Raw genomic sequence first — 18,815 nt, 5'->3', positions numbered from 1 at the left:
AAAAAGATTCGGATCTTCAAAAACCATCTATAAAATCTTACAACACGGCCGCACGGTTACAGTAAATGGTGCCGAGTAAGCTCGAGTGCATCTGTAAAGTCGGGATTATGTACAAACACCTGGCTAGATAAGAAGTCAAACCCTCGCCCACAAATAAACTTGACAATTTTTATTATTTGAAGAAAGTTATAAGCTTTGTTAAATTTTATACCGAGTTCTTTTATCATTTCCTTTTAACATGAACCACACGAGAAAGACTCACAAGAATAAATGTCTAGAAAATGTTTAGCACGAGTGCACTGACTTGTTGGTTTTTCCTTTTTTTTGTTTTTTAAATATTTTAGAAGTTCATTATTAATGGCCTGCTTAAAGGCACTGCCACAATACAGGGGTGGAGGGAAAGCTACTGTCCATCACTCGCACAAGACAGTCCATTCTAGTGTCTAGTATATACGGGGAGGTGAGGGGCAGAGGGTGGACGTAGGGCGCCGGCGGTCGGGGCTGCTATAGGTAAATCTCATAGAAATCGTCCAGCTCCTCGTGAAACAAGTCCCACTCGTCCTCTGAGTCGGTCACCTCGTCGTCGGTTCCCGCGGCGAGCAGCATGAGGAGCATGTCGCTGAGCTCGAACGTTACCATCTCCTCGTCCTCGTTGTCGAAGGAGTCGGTGCTTTCCCGCTCGTCGAGGATGTCCCACAGCGGCGTTCGCCTCGAGTTCTGAAAGGAACCGCAAGAAAACAACGAAACACATTTGTGCTTTTAACAGCGTGGACACACAGCGTGGACACACAGCGTGGACACACAGCGTGGACACACAGCGTGGGGACACAGCGTGGACACAGCGTGGACACAGCGTGGACACAGCGTGTGGACACAGTGTGTGGACACGTTCTCGTGTTTTTATTTCACTTCTAATGTTTCCTGCACCAACGTTGCCTTCCAGCTACACCTCGAGTCAACCCTTCCTTCCTTCCTTCCTTCCAGCTACACCTCGAGTCAACCCTTCCTTCCTTCCTTCCTTCCAGCTACACCTCGAGTCAACCCTTCCTTCCTTCCTTCCTTCCAGCTACACCTCGAGTCAACCCTTCCTTCCTTCCTTCCTTCCTTCCAGCTACACCTCGAGTCAACCCTTCCTTCCTTCCTTCCTTCCAGCTACACCTCGAGTCAACCCTTCCTTCCTTCTTTCCTTCCTTCCTTCCTTCCAGCTACACCTCGAGTCAACCCTTCCTCCCTTCCTTCCTTCCTTCCTTCCAGCTACACCTCGAGTCAACCCTTCCTTCCTTCCTTCCTTCCAGCTACACATCGAGTCAACCCTTCCTTCCTTCTTTCCTTCCTTCCTTCCTTCCAGCTACACCTCGAGTCAACCCTTCCTTCCTTCCTTCCAGCTACACCTCGAGTCAACCCTTCCTTCCTTCTTTCCTTCCTTCCAGCTACACCTCGAGTCAACCCTTCCTTCCTTCTTTCCTTCCTTCCAGCTACACCTCGAGTCAACCCTTCCTTCCTTCCTTCCTTCCAGCTACACCTCGAGTCAACCCTTCCTTCCTTCTTTCCTTCCTTCCAGCTACACCTCGAGTCAACCCTTCCTTCCTTCTTTCCTTCCTTCCAGCTACACCTCGAGTCAACCCTTCCTTCCTTCCTTCCTTCCAGCTACACCTCGAGTCAACCCTTCCTTCCTTCCTTCCAGCTACACCTCGAGTCAACCCTTCCTTCCTTCCTTCCTTCCTTCCAGCTACACCTCGAGTCAACCCTTCCTTCCTTCCTTCCTTCCAGCTACACCTCGAGTCAACCCTTCCTTCCTTCCAGCTACACCTCGAGTCAACCCTTCCTTCCTTCCTTCCTTCCAGCTACACCTCGAGTCAACCCTTCCTTCCTTCCTTCCTTCCAGCTACACCTCGAGTCAACCCTTCCTTCCTTCCTTCCAGCTACACCTCGAGTCAACCCTTCCTTTCTTCCTTCCTTCCTTCCAGCTACACCTCGAGTCAACCCTTCCTTCCTTCCTTCCTTCCAGCTACACCTCGAGTCAACCCTTCCTTCCTTCCTTCCAGCTACACCTCGAGTCAACCCTTCCTTCCTTCCAGCTACACCTCGAGTCAACCCTTCCTTCCTTCCTTCCTTCCAGCTACACCTCGAGTCAACCCTTCCTTCCTTCCTTCCTTCCAGCTACACCTCGAGTCAACCCTTCCTTCCTTCCTTCCTTCCAGCTACACCTCGAGTCAACCCTTCCTTCCTTCTTTCCTTCCTTCCTTCCAGCTACACCTCGAGTCAACCCTTCCTTCCTTCTTTCCTTCCTTCCACACCTCGAGTCAACCCTCCCTTCCTTCCTTCCTCGCTTCCTTCCTTCCAGCTACACCTCGAGTCAACCCTTCCTTCCTTCCTTCCTTCCAGCTACACCTCGAGTCAACCCTTCCTTCCTTCCTTCCTTCCAGCTACACCTCGAGTCAACCCTTCCTTCCTTCCTTCCTTCCAGCTACACCTCGAGTCAACCCTTCCTTCCTTCCTTCCTTCCTTCCAGCTACACCTCGAGTCAACCCTTCCTTCCTTCCTTCCTTCCAGCTACACCTCGAGTCAACCCTTCCTTCCTTCTTTCCTTCCTTCCTTCCTTCCAGCTACACCTCGAGTCAACCCTTCCTCCCTTCCTTCCTTCCTTCCTTCCAGCTACACCTCGAGTCAACCCTTCCTTCCTTCCTTCCTTCCAGCTACACATCGAGTCAACCCTTCCTTCCTTCTTTCCTTCCTTCCTTCCTTCCAGCTACACCTCGAGTCAACCCTTCCTTCCTTCCTTCCAGCTACACCTCGAGTCAACCCTTCCTTCCTTCTTTCCTTCCTTCCAGCTACACCTCGAGTCAACCCTTCCTTCCTTCTTTCCTTCCTTCCAGCTACACCTCGAGTCAACCCTTCCTTCCTTCCTTCCTTCCAGCTACACCTCGAGTCAACCCTTCCTTCCTTCCTTCCAGCTACACCTCGAGTCAACCCTTCCTTTCTTCCTTCCTTCCTTCCAGCTACACCTCGAGTCAACCCTTCCTTCCTTCCTTCCTTCCAGCTACACCTCGAGTCAACCCTTCCTTCCTTCCTTCCTTCCAGCTACACCTCGAGTCAACCCTTCCTTCCTTCCTTCCTTCCAGCTACACCTCGAGTCAACCCTTCCTTCCTTCCTTCCAGCTACACCTCGAGTCAACCCTTCCTTTCTTCCTTCCTTCCTTCCAGCTACACCTCGAGTCAACCCTTCCTTCCTTCCTTCCTTCCAGCTACACCTCGAGTCAACCCTTCCTTCCTTCCTTCCAGCTACACCTCGAGTCAACCCTTCCTTCCTTCCAGCTACACCTCGAGTCAACCCTTCCTTCCTTCCTTCCTTCCAGCTACACCTCGAGTCAACCCTTCCTTCCTTCCTTCCTTCCAGCTACACCTCGAGTCAACCCTTCCTTCCTTCCTTCCTTCCAGCTACACCTCGAGTCAACCCTTCCTTCCTTCTTTCCTTCCTTCCTTCCAGCTACACCTCGAGTCAACCCTTCCTTCCTTCTTTCCTTCCTTCCACACCTCGAGTCAACCCTCCCTTCCTTCCTTCCTCGCTTCCTTCCTTCCAGCTACACCTCGAGTCAACCCTCCCTCCCTCCCTTCCTCCCTCCCTCCCTCCCTCCCTTCCTTCCTCCCTCCCTTCCTCCTTCCCTCCATCCCTTCCTTCCTCCCTCCCTCCCTCCCTTCCTCCATCCCTTCCTTCCTCCCTCCTTCCCTCCCTCCCTCCCTCCATCCCTTCCTTCCTTCCTCCCTCCCTCCTTCTCCCTCCCTCCCTTCCTTCCTCCCTCCCTCCTTCTCCCTCCCTCCCTCCCTCCATCCCTTCCTTCCTCCCTCCCTCCATCCCTTCCTTCCTCCCTCCCTCCCTCCCTCCATCCCTTCCTCCCTCCCTCCCTCCCTTCCTTCCTCCCTCCCTCCCTCCCTCCATCCCTTCCTTCCTCCCTCCCTCCCTTGTTCGCTTCCTCCCTTCCTTCTTCCCTTCCTCCCTTCCTTCCTCCCTCCCTCCCTCGACAGTGGTTGTAGCGTACGAACACTAACTGAGCCGCTGCATCTTATAGCTGAGACGGTGCTCTGTGTTCACTCTTCTCGTCTCGTGACCTTTCACACTCCTACGAGCTGAAATTGATCTGGGAGGAGTTGCTAATCCAATGCTGAAAGTTTTTCTTCTCTACAACACACCTACTGCTCGTGCCCCATCTCCCCCACCCCCCCACACCACACACTTGCAGTGGGTGTCCACAGCAGGAGATAAACACACTCTCCTGTCCAGCTATGATATGGAAAAGTTCAGAAAAAGTTACCCGGTTCCTGCTGTTGGATCCAGTCTGTCTTCGCTGAGGCTGAGCTTCCTCCAGCCGCCCGTCAGGAAAGGCGTGCTTGTAGAAGCAGTTTGAGCCAAAGGGGCACGTCCCACGACCCTCATCGAAGTATCGGCATGGTTTACTTCTGGAGAAGGCAAAGAGCAAACCAGAGAGTAAAGACGCCGTCTCGATGGCTCGCACCAGGAAAGCTAATCCTTGCTGACGGATGTGTTTCAGTTTCCGATCATGACTCCCCAACACTGTGCACTCACCATCCCGCTGCTGTGAGTGATCACAGCTTCCTATTCAAAAATCTGCCTTCTTCTTCCTGCAGGAGTTAACTTGCTGTCATCGGCCAGCTGCAGAGGCTTAGTTATGAAACCTGCCTTTTAAAGATTCAGTCCTGCTCCTGCTCCATTCTCGTTTAGTTTAGTAAAACTAAAGACGAACAACAACTTTGTGTCACCGTTTCCCACACTACACAATATGTTGTGTATACATGAGATGGTGCGACGCCTTGTTGCAGCAGCGATGCTCTTTACTGAGTGTGTGGGCGTGTCATGCAAACCCTACCCCATGCCGTCTTTGTATTTCTGGATGAGTTTCTGCTTGTCGTCCTTATCTTCCACCCAGTACTCACTCGGGATGACAAAGTTGGATGTGATTCGACACTCTGGACAAGACCTGCGCCAAAAAAGAAAAATTATTTTTGTTTTGACCCCGTCTCATATTTGTTGGGGTCATTATCTGACAATATAAAATGGCTTTAAGTGACTATTGTTGTGATTATTATTTATATAAATAGAATGGAACTGAATAAAACACAGCAAGTTCCTCTAACAACCAAGCATGCACTCACACTAGAACAGCTGGGGATCAAACCATCAGACAACCTGCTCCACCCCCTGAGAGCCGGGTTAGCGGTCAAAGACCTCGGCTAGAGTCGTATTGAAAGAGCTGATGTGTGTTTTCTTGACACATCTGCAATGAACCTGATGTTTTCTATAAGCATCGTTTTGCATTCCACTTTCTGCAGCTACAGATATTCAAAGAGCTTTTAAAAGAGTAGACACTCGGGTGTGTTGGTTGGAGCTCAGGAGGTGGAGCAGCTCATCTCAGTTTGATCCTCACGCTCAATGAGGCAAGTTGTATAAATGCTTTGAGCGCTCAGGTAGAGGAGAAAAGTGCCTAAAGAACCATTTACAAAGGCTGGAACTGTCCACCCTGACCAGCCGACTCTCTCTCCACACCCGTCACTTCCACTTTGTCCTTCGTTCCAAGGCAGCGACAGACTGAAGCACTTACTTGATGATTTTGCTCTCAAACTGCTTGGCACTCCTCCACTTGCGAATGCACTTCAGACAGTAGCAGTGGTTGCAGTTGGAGAGGATGCCAAAGCGGCGCTCGCTAAGGTTGACCTTCTCAAACACCACCTCCATGCACACGCCGCACATCATGTCCTTGCTGCGCTGGATGGCAAATGATATCTCCATGTCTTTCTCATGGGCTTCAATGCATGCCTGAAACAGGGAACGATCTTCAGTAAGCTGAGGAATCAACACAGAGGCCTTCACTGCATGCACAACATTTCTGGCTTTAATCAGCTTCTTGCAAACTGGGTGGTGTTGTTTGTCAGACTGCATTCAGGCAGGAGGAACACTGACAGATAAAAGAAATCCACGGCTGCATTTACACACACTCATGGGCACGAATGTGCGAGTCTGGGATTTTAATGATTTCTCTGAAGTGTTCGTTTTCCAGGGTGGAGGGGACCAACTGGAAACAAGTTTCAAACACATATATGCCCACCTATAGTCAGTGAAATGTCCCCTTTAAACCTTTAAGACCTACCATAGAACCAAGTCCACCAGAGCTTATATTATATGTTTACATGCTGTGGAGCCATTTTTGGGAGCATTTCAAGTTGATATACATCAATACAACCATAACAGCCCAGATTTTAATAATATGTCTGCATTAAGTGCATAGTAATTACATAAATTGCAAAAAAGTGCAATAAACTACAAAAAAATTGAAAATCCATCCATCCATCCATCCATCTTCATCCGCTTTATCCGGGGCCGGGTCGCGGGGGCAGCAGCCTAAGCAAAGAGGCCCAGACCTCCCTCTCCCCAGCCACCTCCTCCAGCTCATCCGGGGGAACACCAAGGCGTTCCCAGGCCAGCCGAGAGATATAATCTCTCCAGCGTGTCCTGGGTCTGCCCCGGGGCCTCCTCCCGGTGGGACATGCCTGGAACACCTCACCCCACAAAAACGAAATTGAAAATCGTTTTTGTTTTTTTAACATATATTTCTAGTTAGAGAAATTTAAGAGGCTTATCCCTCAAAACTGTAAATACAAAAAAGTTGCACAAAATAGTTTCCCACCACAGGAAATTTATTTTGAGTGTCTTCATAGTTTTATTTTTGAAATACACCAATTTTTATATACTGCAGGAAAAACAAAAATAAATATTATAATGCAAATTTGCAAAAAAGCAGCATATGCATCAAAATAAACTATTTCCAGCAGTGCAATATGAGTCCTAAGCATCCCAGAAACCACACAGAAAGTCATAAAGTCAAAGATTTTAAAAACACCAGTATAGGCTCATGAGGCCCTGATGGTAAAAAACTACATTTCCGAAAAATGACGTCACTTCCGGTTTCGGGCAGGTCATGGAGGACATGCGATAGTTCGCGCTAACGTCTGTTCTAAGTAGGAAGTGTTACAAACAGCTGATCAGATCAGCAAAGCGTGTTTCTGGAATATTATGTTTTTGTTGCTGCAAGTGCTTTTTATGCAGTTTTTGCAAAGTTATATGTGGAAGGAAACTGTGACCGAGGACAAGCTGATGGCATAAGATGTAAGTACAACTCCTCCAGTTTCATATGCAAAAAACATTATTGCGCTAGCTCACGTGGTTGCAGAGCTACCGGGATTTAAAAATAGTTACACAAAACAGAGCGTGCTGCTCTGACCGGCTTTAAAGGGTTAAAGCCCAGCACAGAACCAGAGCGTATCTATGTTTTTACATGCTGCCATATTTAGGAGCATTTCAAGCTACTGTACAACCGTTATGTCCCAGATTTTAATAATATGTTTGCATTAAGCCCACAGTAACGACATAAATTGCAAAAAAGTGCAATAAACTACAAAAAAATTGAAAATCTTTGTTTTTGCACATATTTCTAGTTAGAGAAGCGTCAGAGGGACGTCCCTCAAAACTGTTACATGCAAAATAAATAATAATAATTGCATTATACACTAATTTTTATCAACTGCGGGAAAAATGAAAATAAATATTATTTTTTGCACAATTTGCAAAAAAACAAAACAAAAACAGCATCTAAATAAAGGATTTCCAACAGTGCAGCTTCAGCTCTAAGCCTCCATGAAACCACACAGAGGCACAAAGTCTTTTAAAAACACCCTGTAGGGAAAAAACTACGTTTCCCATGAAAAATGACACTTCCAGTTTTGCAGGTAATGGCAGACGTGATAGTTCGCGCTGACATTTATTCTAACGTAGGAAGTGCTATGAACAGCTGATCAGATGTTTCTGGATTGTAATGTTTTTGTTGTTGTCAGCGCTTTTTACACAATTTTTGCCGCTTGTGGAAGGAAACTGTGAGCCGGACAAGCTGGATCCATGTTACATAAGTACAACTGCTCCAGTTTCACATGCAAAATAATAATAATAATAATTGCACGAGCCTGTGTGGTTGCAATTCCACCAGGATTTTAAAATCGTTACGTAAAATGAAGCGTGCACGCTCCGATGGCCTTAAAGGTTTAAGGTGCATCTCAAAGGTTTTTGGTTTCCATCATCGAGTTTGTGCAATAACATGATTGCAGAGACGGTGACGGCTGTGCTGTAACGTTACCTTGGTATGCTCTGAGCGCTGAGTGTTGTCAGAGGGGTGGAGCACCTGGAGGCCACACATGTCACACACATCGCCATGGAGATAAGCACAGTTGATTCCATAGCGGCACTCTCCAACAGCCGCATACGGACAGAGCTGCTTCCTCAAATCTTCGTTGTCCAGCGCAGGATCACGGTCGAGCTCCTCGATGAGAGGGACTGTGCTCTCCACAGTCGCTGGCTCAGCTGCACACAGACACACACACACACACACACACACACACACACACACAGACACACTTAACAACCTCTGCGTTTTCAGATGGAGCACAGCATCATTAAAGTGGAGCATTTTGAGCTTCACATGCTTTGCTCGTTCATAGTTGTTCCTGGAGCTCAACCCTCACAGGCTGGCAGGCTGAGTGCCGCACACACAAAACAAAACATCGATGTGACAGCATGTGTGCATAATTAAGATGTTTCCCCCATAACAGCAAAAGCATCAGCATTAGCAGGCGTCGTGATGTTATCAACCCTGACTGCTCACCACGTCCACAGTAGGGCTGTCCTGGAACAAACTCTGCAGCATTGACCCAGTCAGGCACCACTGGTCCAGGCGTCGGCCCACTGGGCTCAGGATCTGCTGGACTGGGCAGCGAGACGGAGGCGAGCGGCAGCGTCTGGGAGGCTGGCAGTTCCTCGTTCTTGACTGGTTTAGAGTGTTCAAACCTGCAGAACAACAACGTCACAACAGGACTGTTACAATGTAGCAGCATACAAACAACACATCGCTTCTTGTTACATTAATCAGGAAGTTGGTTCAGTCCCGGCTCCTCGTAGTATGGACAAGACTAAACTCCAACTTGTTCCTGATGCATTCATCTGAGGGTGGAGCACCCACTCTGAGTCTGGGACGAGTCGCTGCCCCAGGTGGAGGAGCTTAATAACAATACACCAGGTTTAGTCATTCACATAATTCAATTCAGGTGTTCCATCACGTTTGGAGTCACAGGTGGATAAAATCAAGCAGCCAGGCCTGCAGACTGCTTCCACAAACATCTGTGAAAGAACGGGTTCTAGCACGGTACCGTGATGGGAGGTCACCTGTGCAAGAGTCTAATCTGCAAATCTCCACAAAGTGGTCAGTAGGGCTACAACTAAAATGATTTTGGTTGCCGACTAATCTGCCGATTTGTCTTTGATTAGTCAAAGATTATTTTATTCTCTCATCTCCGCTTCCTGTGGACAAACCTGCTGTTCTAGGATCCAGTAGCTCACCTGCTCCGCCCACCTGTGAGGATCAGCCTGTCGTCTCGGCCCACAGCAAATTAGATAATCATCCAGGAAACGTCAATTTGAAAATAACCGAATGTATTTTAAATATTACTTAATGGGATAGTCAGAATAAAAAATATCAAGTTATACAACTTAAAGTGCTAGTAATATGAGTAAAAAAGGTGCAAACAGGAACTAAAACGGCTTCTGTCCAAAAGTTTTTCCAGTCCAAAACAACAAGTTTCCAAAGTTCAGGAATCTCGATTGCAGCGGAGAAGCTCTGGAGTGAAGCTCTTATCTTTGAGGTGATGATCCCAGCTGCTGCTGATAAAGATGCTGTCACGACTTCAGCCGTTTGAGAGCTGCATGAGCCTCTTTACAGGACAAACTCATCTAGAGCAGGGCGATATGACCAACAATATTTATCACCATATACATTTGAAAATTTGCGATAACGAGATAACTGACGATATATTTGACACGAGACAAAATAGTCTCCTGAACTTTATTAGTGCAAAAAAAAAAAAAAATCTATGTATTTTCACTTAAACAAGCAGCTTTTTTAAGTGCATTAAAGTTATATAAAAATGTAACAGTGCAAATGCAAATTCTTTGCTGACAGTTTAACCAAAAGGCATTTCCTGTGGAAATTAGCCGACATATCCTCAGCAAATCAAATGACTTTTATTGTCACATCACATGTGCAGGTACACTGGTGCAGCACATGTGATGTGAAATTCTTGTGTGCGAGCTTCACAAGCAGCAGAGTCGTGCAAAAATACAATAACGTAAAACGTGTGTGTGTGTGTACATATTTTACAAATTAAATAGAGTAAACAATAAAATAAAATATACAGAGTTGGTTGAGACATGTGCAAAACAGTGGCATTTATATACAGTGTGGAGTGCATAATGTTGAAGTTCCAGTAGTGGAGGTGAGGTGTCTATGAAGTGTTCAGCAGTCTGACGGCCTGGTGGAAAAAGCTTCTCTCAGTCTGCTGGTTCAGGACCGGATGCTGCAGAACCTCCTGATGGAAGCAGTCTGAACAGTTTATGGCTGGGTGACTGGAGTCCTCGATGATCCTCCCAGCTTTCCTCAGGCACCGCTTCCTGTAGATGTCCTGGAGGGAAGCTCACCTCCAATTATCCGTTCAGAGCACTGCACAACTCTCTGGAGAGCTTTGCTGTTGTAAGCGGTGCTGTTGCCGTACCAGGTGGTGATGCATCCAGTGAGGATGCTCTCAGTGGCACAGCAGTAGAAGGTCCTGAGGATGCGGGGGCTCATGCCGAATCTTTTCAGTCTCCTGAGGAAGAAGAGGCGCTGCTGCGTCTTCTTCACTGTTTTGTTTGTGTGTCCTGACCACGTAAGATCCTCAGCCAGATGTACACCAAGGAAGCGGAAGCTGCTCACTCTCTCCACAGCAGCGCCGTTGATGGTGATGGGGGCGTGTACTTCTCTGCACCTCCAGAAGTCCACTATCAGCTCCTTTCAATTTCCTTTCCATCAACTGTTCTGGGTGGGACGACATCTTCCACGCGTTTCCTGATGAATCCGCAGACTGAGTCTGTGGACTCGTCGATGTCATTAGCAGCCACGTGAAACATTTCCCAGTCGGCGTGATCAAAACAGTCCCGCAGCGTGGACTCCGATTGGTCTGTCCAACGGTGCACCGCCCTCAGGGTTGGAGCTTCCTGTTTTAGCTTCTGCCTGTAGGCGGGCAGGAGCAGGATGGAGCGGTCTGATTGGCCGAATGGGGCACAGGGGAGGGCTTTGTACGCATCCTGGAAAGTGTAGCAGTGGTGAAGTAGCCGGTTTCCACGAGTGTTGAAATGTGTTGGTGGAGTTTTGGTGAAACTTTCTTCAGGTTTCCTTTATTAAAGTCTCCGGTCGTGATAAACGCCGCCTCTGGGCGTGCGGTTTCCTCACTGCTGATCGCGCTGTACCGTTCCCTGAGTGCTCGGTCAGTGTCGGCTTGTAAACAGCCGTAATAATCACTGCTGTGAATTCCCTCGGTAGCCAGAATGGCCGGCACTTAATCATCAGGTACTCCAGGTCACGGTGAGCAGAAGGATTTGACCGGGTGCACGTTCGCATAATCACACCAGCTGTTGTTGATCATGAAACACACACCACTGCTTTTCCCAGTAAGCTCCTGTGACCGCGCGGTGCACGGAGAACCCCGTAGTTGTATGGCGGAGTCCGGTACCTTGTCCGATAGCCAGGTTTCTGTGAGGCAGATCACGCAGCAGTCCCGCATCTCTCGCTGGAATGAGATCCGTGCCCGAAGCTCGCACAGCTTGTTCTCCAGAGGCTGCACATTAGCCAGTAATAAACTGGGTAACAGTGGTCTGTTAGTGCGCCGCCTCAGTCGAACCAGAACGCCAGATCTTCTCCCTCTGCGTCGGCGTTCGCGGCCTCCAGGGCCAGAGAACAAAGATGTCTCAGGTAAGATGAATGGGGGGGGGTCTGTGTTGCAAAACTTGAACTCCGGAAAGTGATGAGAAAGTCCGTCTTTTATATCCAGTAAGGTTTGTCGGTCGTACACAAGGAGACATGTGCTACTCGTGAAAAAATAAAAAGTAAAATTAAACACAAAAAGGAGGAGGAGCTCGCGACGAGGCTGCCAAACTCGGCGCCATGCATTATATGCATGTATGCAGCATAACCATGTGTAATATCCACACAACTTAAAAAGAGGTTATACACACACAATACGGTAACATTATGTTGAAGCACAGTACGTATCACTCCGCGAGGCTCCGCCTACGATAGCCGTAATGCTCCGACAATCCATCAAGCGGTGCGGCTTCGTAGCTTAGCAAAGTCGTACTGAAACATCTGACAGATTTTCGAGCGCCGTGTACATAAAATCGTTTCGAGGTCAGTAAACACAACCAGAGTTCATACATAAGGCACACGGGATTATAAGGGGCTCTGTCGACTTTCAGGAAAATCAAAGGATTGATTTTAAGTGCCGTATTTTCCAAACAACACGGTAATAACGACGGCCCGCTAGCATGCGCTACCAAAAATAGTGCTTTGTTGTGTATCTGACGAAAGCTAAACCAGTTCCACCAGTGAAGCTGCAGCATTTTTACAAACCAGTTCAGGTTCATCGTTTCATTCATTCATTTCGCTCTTCTCATTCTGCGTCGCCGCCATGTGCGTATGTAAACAAAGGCACTGAGCATGCGCGTTTTACCCATATTCTATCGCCATATTTCATTTTCTTATCGTTACCCAGAATTACACCGGTATCACTGTGAACGGTATGATATGACCCAGCCCTAAACTCATCTATACGCCTGTGCTTCTGTCTGTTACTAATCACATCATCGTTTCTCAGACGGTGTAGTGTTCAATTAAACTGTCTAATAAGTAAACAGCTGATTTAATTAATGAAATACATAACTAAATACTTCATTAATTTAAACCTTTTTTGAAATTATTGATTAGGTTCAACCCACAGATTAACCTCCTAGCGTTAGCCCTGGTTGTAGGCCATTTAAAAGGGGAATAAATAAATAAATAAATAAATAAATAAGAGGCGTCGGGGCACACTGGGGCAAATAGGGTGCAGAGGTCACAAACCTCCTGAGTCAGTCACTGCAGACCTCCAAACTTCTTATGGTCTTCAGATTAACCCAAGAACCGTGCACAGAGAGTTTCATGGAAAGGGGCTGATAGGGCAACAGCATCACATTACAAGTGCAATGCAGTGGTGTAAAACACGTGTTTCCACGTATGGAGATGTGTTCTCCGCAGTGAGGAATGGTAAGGGGTTGTTTTGGTAAGGGGCTTGGTCCCTTAGTGACAGGAACTCTGGACAATTTCATGCTTCTAACTTTGCAGGAACAGTTTGGAGACGAGCCCTTTATGTTCCAGCATGACTGTGCACGAAGAACGCTCCATAAAGACGTGGATTAACGAGTTCGGTGCAGAAGAACTTGACTGGCCTGCACAGAAACCTGACCTCAACCCGATAAAACACCTTTGCAATGAATTAAAAAGCGCAGACTGCGATCCAGGCCTTCTCGTCAAACATCAGCGTCCGACCTCGCTTCTGGAAGAACAGTCAAAAATTGTTTCTGTTATGGTTGCAAAGGGAGGGTCGACATTAACCCTTTAAGACCTACCATAGAACCAAGTCCGCCAGAGCTTATATTATATGTTTACATGCTGTGGAGCCATTTTTGGGAGCATTTCAAGTTGCTATACATCAATACAACCATTACAGCCCAGATTTTAATAATATGTCTGCATTAAGTCCATAGTAATTACATAAATTGCAAAAAAAGTGCAATAAACTACAAATAAATGTAAAATCGTTTTTGTTTTTTTAACATATATTTCTAGTTAGAGAAATTTAAGAGGCTTATCCCTCAAAACTGTAAATACAAAAAAGTTGCACAAAATAGTTTCCCACCACAGGAAATTTATTTTGAGTGTCTTCATAGTTTTATTTTTGAAATACACCAATTTTTATACACTGCAGGAAAAACAAAAATAAATATTATAATGCAAATTTGCAAAAAAGCAGCATCTGCATCAAAATAAACTATTTCCAGCAGCAATATGAGTCCTAAGCATCCCAGAAACCACACAGAAAGTCAGAAAGTCAAACATAACTTTTAAAAACACCAGTATAGGCTCATGAGGCCTTGATGGTAAAAAAAAAAAACTACATTTCCGCGAAAATGACGTCACTTCCGGTTTCGGGCAGGTCATGGCGGACATGCGATAGTTCGCGCTGACGTCTATTCCAACGTAGGAAGTGTTACAAACAGCTGATCGGATCAGCAAAGCGTGTTTCTGGAATATTATGTTTTTGTTGCTGCAAGTGCTTTTTATGCAGTTTTTACAAAACTATATGTGGAAGGAAACTGTGACCGAGGACAAGCTGATGGCATAAGATGTAAGTACAACTCCTCCGGTTTCATATGCAAAACAAAATTATTGCGCTAGCTCACGTGGTTGCAGAGCTACCGGGATTTAAAAATAGTTACGCAAAACAGAGCGTGCGGCTCTGACCGGCTTTAAAGGGTTAAAGCCTATAGATTAAGAACAGGATGTCAGTGAAGGAGACGAATCCTTCTGGCAGTATAGTTTATCTCATTCTCCCATCCTGGTCACACGTGGTGGGAGAACAGACCTGACAAACTGGGACTGTCTGCAGAAAACCCACCAAATTAGGTTTTATCTGCCGGACATGTTTGGTCCCTTATCTCAAGAATCACTGAAACTTGTTGACGCTGCTGCCCGCCTGCTACTCCATCAGCCTTTTACAACAGCAGTAACAATGTTAGGATGCCGTCAACCTAGATACCCAAATCATATTTTCTTCACAATAGATATAGAAGAAATATCACATTTTTAAGTTGAGCAATGAACAGTAATAATCGTTTAAATTTGATGGCAGCGACACAGAATCAGACTCTTAATGTCGTTGCAGCAGTAAAAGACTGAAACTAAACTCAGGAGGATTTCTCTCAGTGCAAAAAAACGAGCGTCAAGCTAACAAAAAGAAAAAGTTAAATGGGCTGATTCTTATACAGCACTTTACTCTCCGGGAGCTTCATCCCACACAAGCACTTTCTTCTATGCTTTAAGTGCTTTCTAGCTAATATTCATACTCTGATGGAGGCAACGGAGAGCAAACTGGGGTTAATGTCTAACAAAGGCTATTTGGCATATAGACTGGGGGAGCCAGGGATTGAACCACCAGTCCATCAGTAGATGACCTGCTCCACCTCCTTAGATACAGTGGCAGCAGCTGGCAAACAAATCTATTTTGCACAAGTCCCCATTAATGCAAATACCAACGGAGTAAACATTGTACATCAAAGGTTAAATTGGATATGATTGTCTTTAACTTAGCAGCATCCAGGATGGTGATGGCTGAGGGATAAGAGCTCTCATGAAGGATTTTATTCATGTTCTTGAGATAATCTGAGCTTTGTGGTTCTTTAACCTCCTGGCGTCCACATATGTGGACATCACATTTTGGGTTGTCTAGACCAAAATACTAAACTTTGCTCTGCTGCTCATTTTTCTTAGATACAAAAATCAGGTTAAAAAAAAAATTAAAAAATATAAATCTGGTAATTCTTGGTTTTTACATTCATCGCGTCCCAATATGTCCAAATATCAAAGAGAAATTCAAAATGTATGCCATGGAAGAGCTCAGGTCTCAGGGGGTTAAGTAAAGGGAGCCAGCTATCCACTGGGCGACATATGTAAGCCTGTGGGGGCCTTTCTGCTGTGCAGCTGGAGCTCCATGCACAGACACAGCAGGCATACTCTCTACTGTGCACCCAAACATTTGCCTCCCTGTAACATCATCTGGCCTTTGCAAGAGCAAGAAGTAAAACTGCAGAGAGCGACTTCTACAGCGAGATCTAAAACTCTTCATTACATTATTGCTTCATTATCACTGGAACAGAGATCACATGGTAAACATGACTTTGAATGAAAGCAGCCACATTTCAGGTGAGGCTATTTGTAAACCTTTAGCTCTCACACACACTCTCCCTTCCATAATGTGTTGGTGTTAAAACGTCCCTGTGGCTCTCCTGTTACCTGTGTTCAGAATTGCATAAACTCAGTCCTGCCTGTCTCTGAACAACTGCATGCATCAGGTACAAATCGTGCACCGTGACTCAGTGTGAGCTCAATATGGCATCATCGTGCTTTCCTGGTGCTTTCTTAATCATTTACTGAGTAAATCTTAATTACCAGCACATTTGCTGCTTTTGTTACTTTATGCATCTTTTTCTCCCCTTGATGGTTTTTCTCCTTTCTGTCAGACGAGCTCACAGCACAACCAGACTATTCCTAGACTGTGGAGTGTTGAATAAGTGGGGAGGGGAGGGCGCTGAGCTGAGGCAATGCATAAAGAAATGAGAGGAGGGAGCTGCAGCACAGTGAACCTGGGGAACCCAGCAACAGAGAAACAGAGACACAGAGATGGAGCATTATGCAATTGCCATGCAGGCTGCAGTGCACCCTGTCTGGCCCTGGGGGCCGCAGAAGAGAAAGCAGCAGAGAGACAGACACAGTGAAGGAACAAAACAGAGTGCATCACAATAGATAGAGCCCAGGGAACTCAAGCTTAATAAACCCCCACAGCGAGAGGCTTTCTCTGGACTCTCAATGCAGGGTGCGAAGGCCTGTGGAGCCTCCAAAATAAGAGAGCACCTCCAGGGTGCAGCTCAATCACAGGTATGGATGAATGTGACTTAATAACAACAACACACACAACAGTAACTCAGTACTATATGGCAAACTGAGGATTTCATAAAGGCAAAAATGCTATTAAAGCTGCTGCTGGGGTCCTCAGACTGACTCACCAGCTAAGACTAACTGGAGCCGACACTGGCTCTACAAGGACTCGACTGGGAGCCTAATCCACTTTTCAAAAACACCTCTGCATGTTTGAGCCTCGTTAGTATGTATACATGTTGTTGTTTATTAATATAATACAAACATGCTGTGTACTAAAACAATCTTCATCTTGTTAACAAAGGTTTTGATCTGTACAACTGTATTTTCATTAAAACTGAGAAGAACCGAAGAAAAGTGCCTGGAAACATTTTTATATTGTTGTACATTTTGTTTATATTTAGCTGCTAAACCGATGAAGAGCCGCGCACCTTTCATTCTTTCTGCAACAGTAACAATAAATAATAACTTATTCAATCTAAAGCAATCAGAACGCTGGGAATTGGAAAATTCACCATCTTCAATGGTCAATATAAATAATCGAATGCTTGTACGTATTATGTTATGTATAAATAAAAAAATATTCACTAACATTTAAATTAAAACACCCTTAGAACTGCCACAAGTCCTTCTACAAGATAAACTCCAAACATATCATACTGCGTCAGATTTTAATTAAATTTGTCCATGCATGTTCTGAAACTGTCATCCTACTAATCTGAGAGTCCCACCGTGTAAAATACACAGCATGACCCAGGCAGTCGTTTTAAATACAAGAGTTCATCCAGGAGAGTAAAACAGCAGGTCCTCATGTGTGATTCTGACCCACATAAAGCTGCCACACACACAGACCAACAGCATGTTGACATTAAGGCGCAGTCTCGGGTGTCACAGCTACTTGAGGGGGACACTTCCGAGAAGCCCTGCTAGCAAACCCGCTATGCTGCCACTTTTAGAAAGCAGCTCAGCTCTCAGCTGAAAACACGTTGCAGGGCCGCTGCATCGCAGCGCGGACATACAAGCTCGGTTTCGCTCAGGTGCACATTCCTGTTCTGGTGTCAGTTCAGTCTTTACCTGCAACGGTCCCCAAACGCGCAGTTTCCCTTCTGAAAGAATTTGCAAATCATGCTGGCAGGTTTGCTGCTGGTCAGGTCATGGGAATATCGACAGTTCTCCCCTTCTTTGCACAGACCGTGCATGAAATATCTGGAAATACAAACGGAAATCAAAGTTTACTTAACACATGAAACAGTTTCCTTTTAGAGCCCAATATCGACGTTAAAAAGCAGCCAGCCAGTCACTTGGATGTAGGCAAATCAAACGCGTGTCGATGTCATCTTGTACTTTCATTCTCATAACGCCATCGCGGTCGTGTTTAAGGGACCGCGGCGCTAGCTTGGTCCGGATGTGAACCTAGCAGATGATATGACACCGAAAGGCAACAACTAGTTAAAGCCGCTGGTTTAAACGCAGATTAATTTGTTGGTTTGAATGTGAAACTAGTGAGAACTGCTAGCTGAGACTAGCTTAGAGCTTCCGTCGAGGGGCAGCTGTGTGACACTAGCTTTACAGTTCAGCGCTGCCGATCCGACTGTTGAAAGCGTAGCTAGCAGGACGGCGGCTAAACTAGCAAACCAGGCTGCTGTGTGACCACAACACAGCGAACATGACAACATTACAGCTAGCTCCGCGAACAGCTGAGCGGACCCTTGAAAGACATTCCCGTCAATCCCTCACAAGCTGCCCTGGCAGCGTTATTCTGGCGTCAAACGGCCCGGTGTGCGATCGCCGTCTGAACGTGCTGGTTCTATTGTCTTGTCCTACCTGCAGGTTACGTGTTTTGTCCAACCGCCTGTTACTGCTGAAGCCGCCGTTGACGCTGCTGCTGCCTCCGCCATTGCTGTTTATGTTGAGAAGCTACAGCCGGATGTTCCGGACAGTTTCGCTCGAGCTCGGCATCTTTCGATTGTGGACAATTTAAGCCGAAGTTCACCGAAAACCCGTCTCCGTGCAGACCGCCGTCCACTACGCGGCACCGTTGGCACACTGAGGAGCAGACCCGCAATGGGTTAGATGTTCAACCGTATAATAATAATAATAATAATAATAATAATAATAATAATAATAATAATAATAATAATA

General features: G+C 46.3%; 1 protein-coding gene and 1 long non-coding RNA gene across 2 annotated transcripts; both read right to left on the bottom strand.

Annotated features, from left to right (window-relative positions):
• Positions 1–154: 154 nt before the first annotated feature.
• Positions 155–18,622, bottom strand: mkrn1 (makorin, ring finger protein, 1). The gene is made up of 8 exons (XM_085138446.1): positions 18,498–18,622; positions 17,748–17,879; positions 8,724–8,905; positions 8,199–8,422; positions 5,616–5,830; positions 4,884–4,994; positions 4,311–4,455; positions 155–717 (listed from the first exon to the last, which is right to left on the bottom strand). Exons 1-8 carry the CDS (start codon positions 18,569–18,571, stop codon positions 505–507), a joined length of 1,296 nt encoding a protein of 431 aa, XP_084994572.1. The 5' UTR covers positions 18,572–18,622; the 3' UTR covers positions 155–504.
• On the bottom strand, positions 10,245–17,741 carry LOC146499882 (uncharacterized). Its single transcript, XR_014870303.1, has 2 exons — positions 10,791–17,741; positions 10,245–10,689 (listed from the first exon to the last, which is right to left on the bottom strand). It is a non-coding gene; the product is annotated as an uncharacterized LOC146499882 (long non-coding RNA).
• Positions 18,623–18,815: the final 193 nt, after the last annotated feature.

This window comes from Neolamprologus multifasciatus, chromosome 17 (assembly GCF_963576455.1).
Source record: "Neolamprologus multifasciatus chromosome 17, fNeoMul1.2, whole genome shotgun sequence".
NCBI lineage: Eukaryota > Metazoa > Chordata > Actinopteri > Cichliformes > Cichlidae > Neolamprologus > Neolamprologus multifasciatus.
Note: the sequence above shows the minus strand (reverse complement) of the source record. Positions and strands in the feature narration are given on the sequence as shown.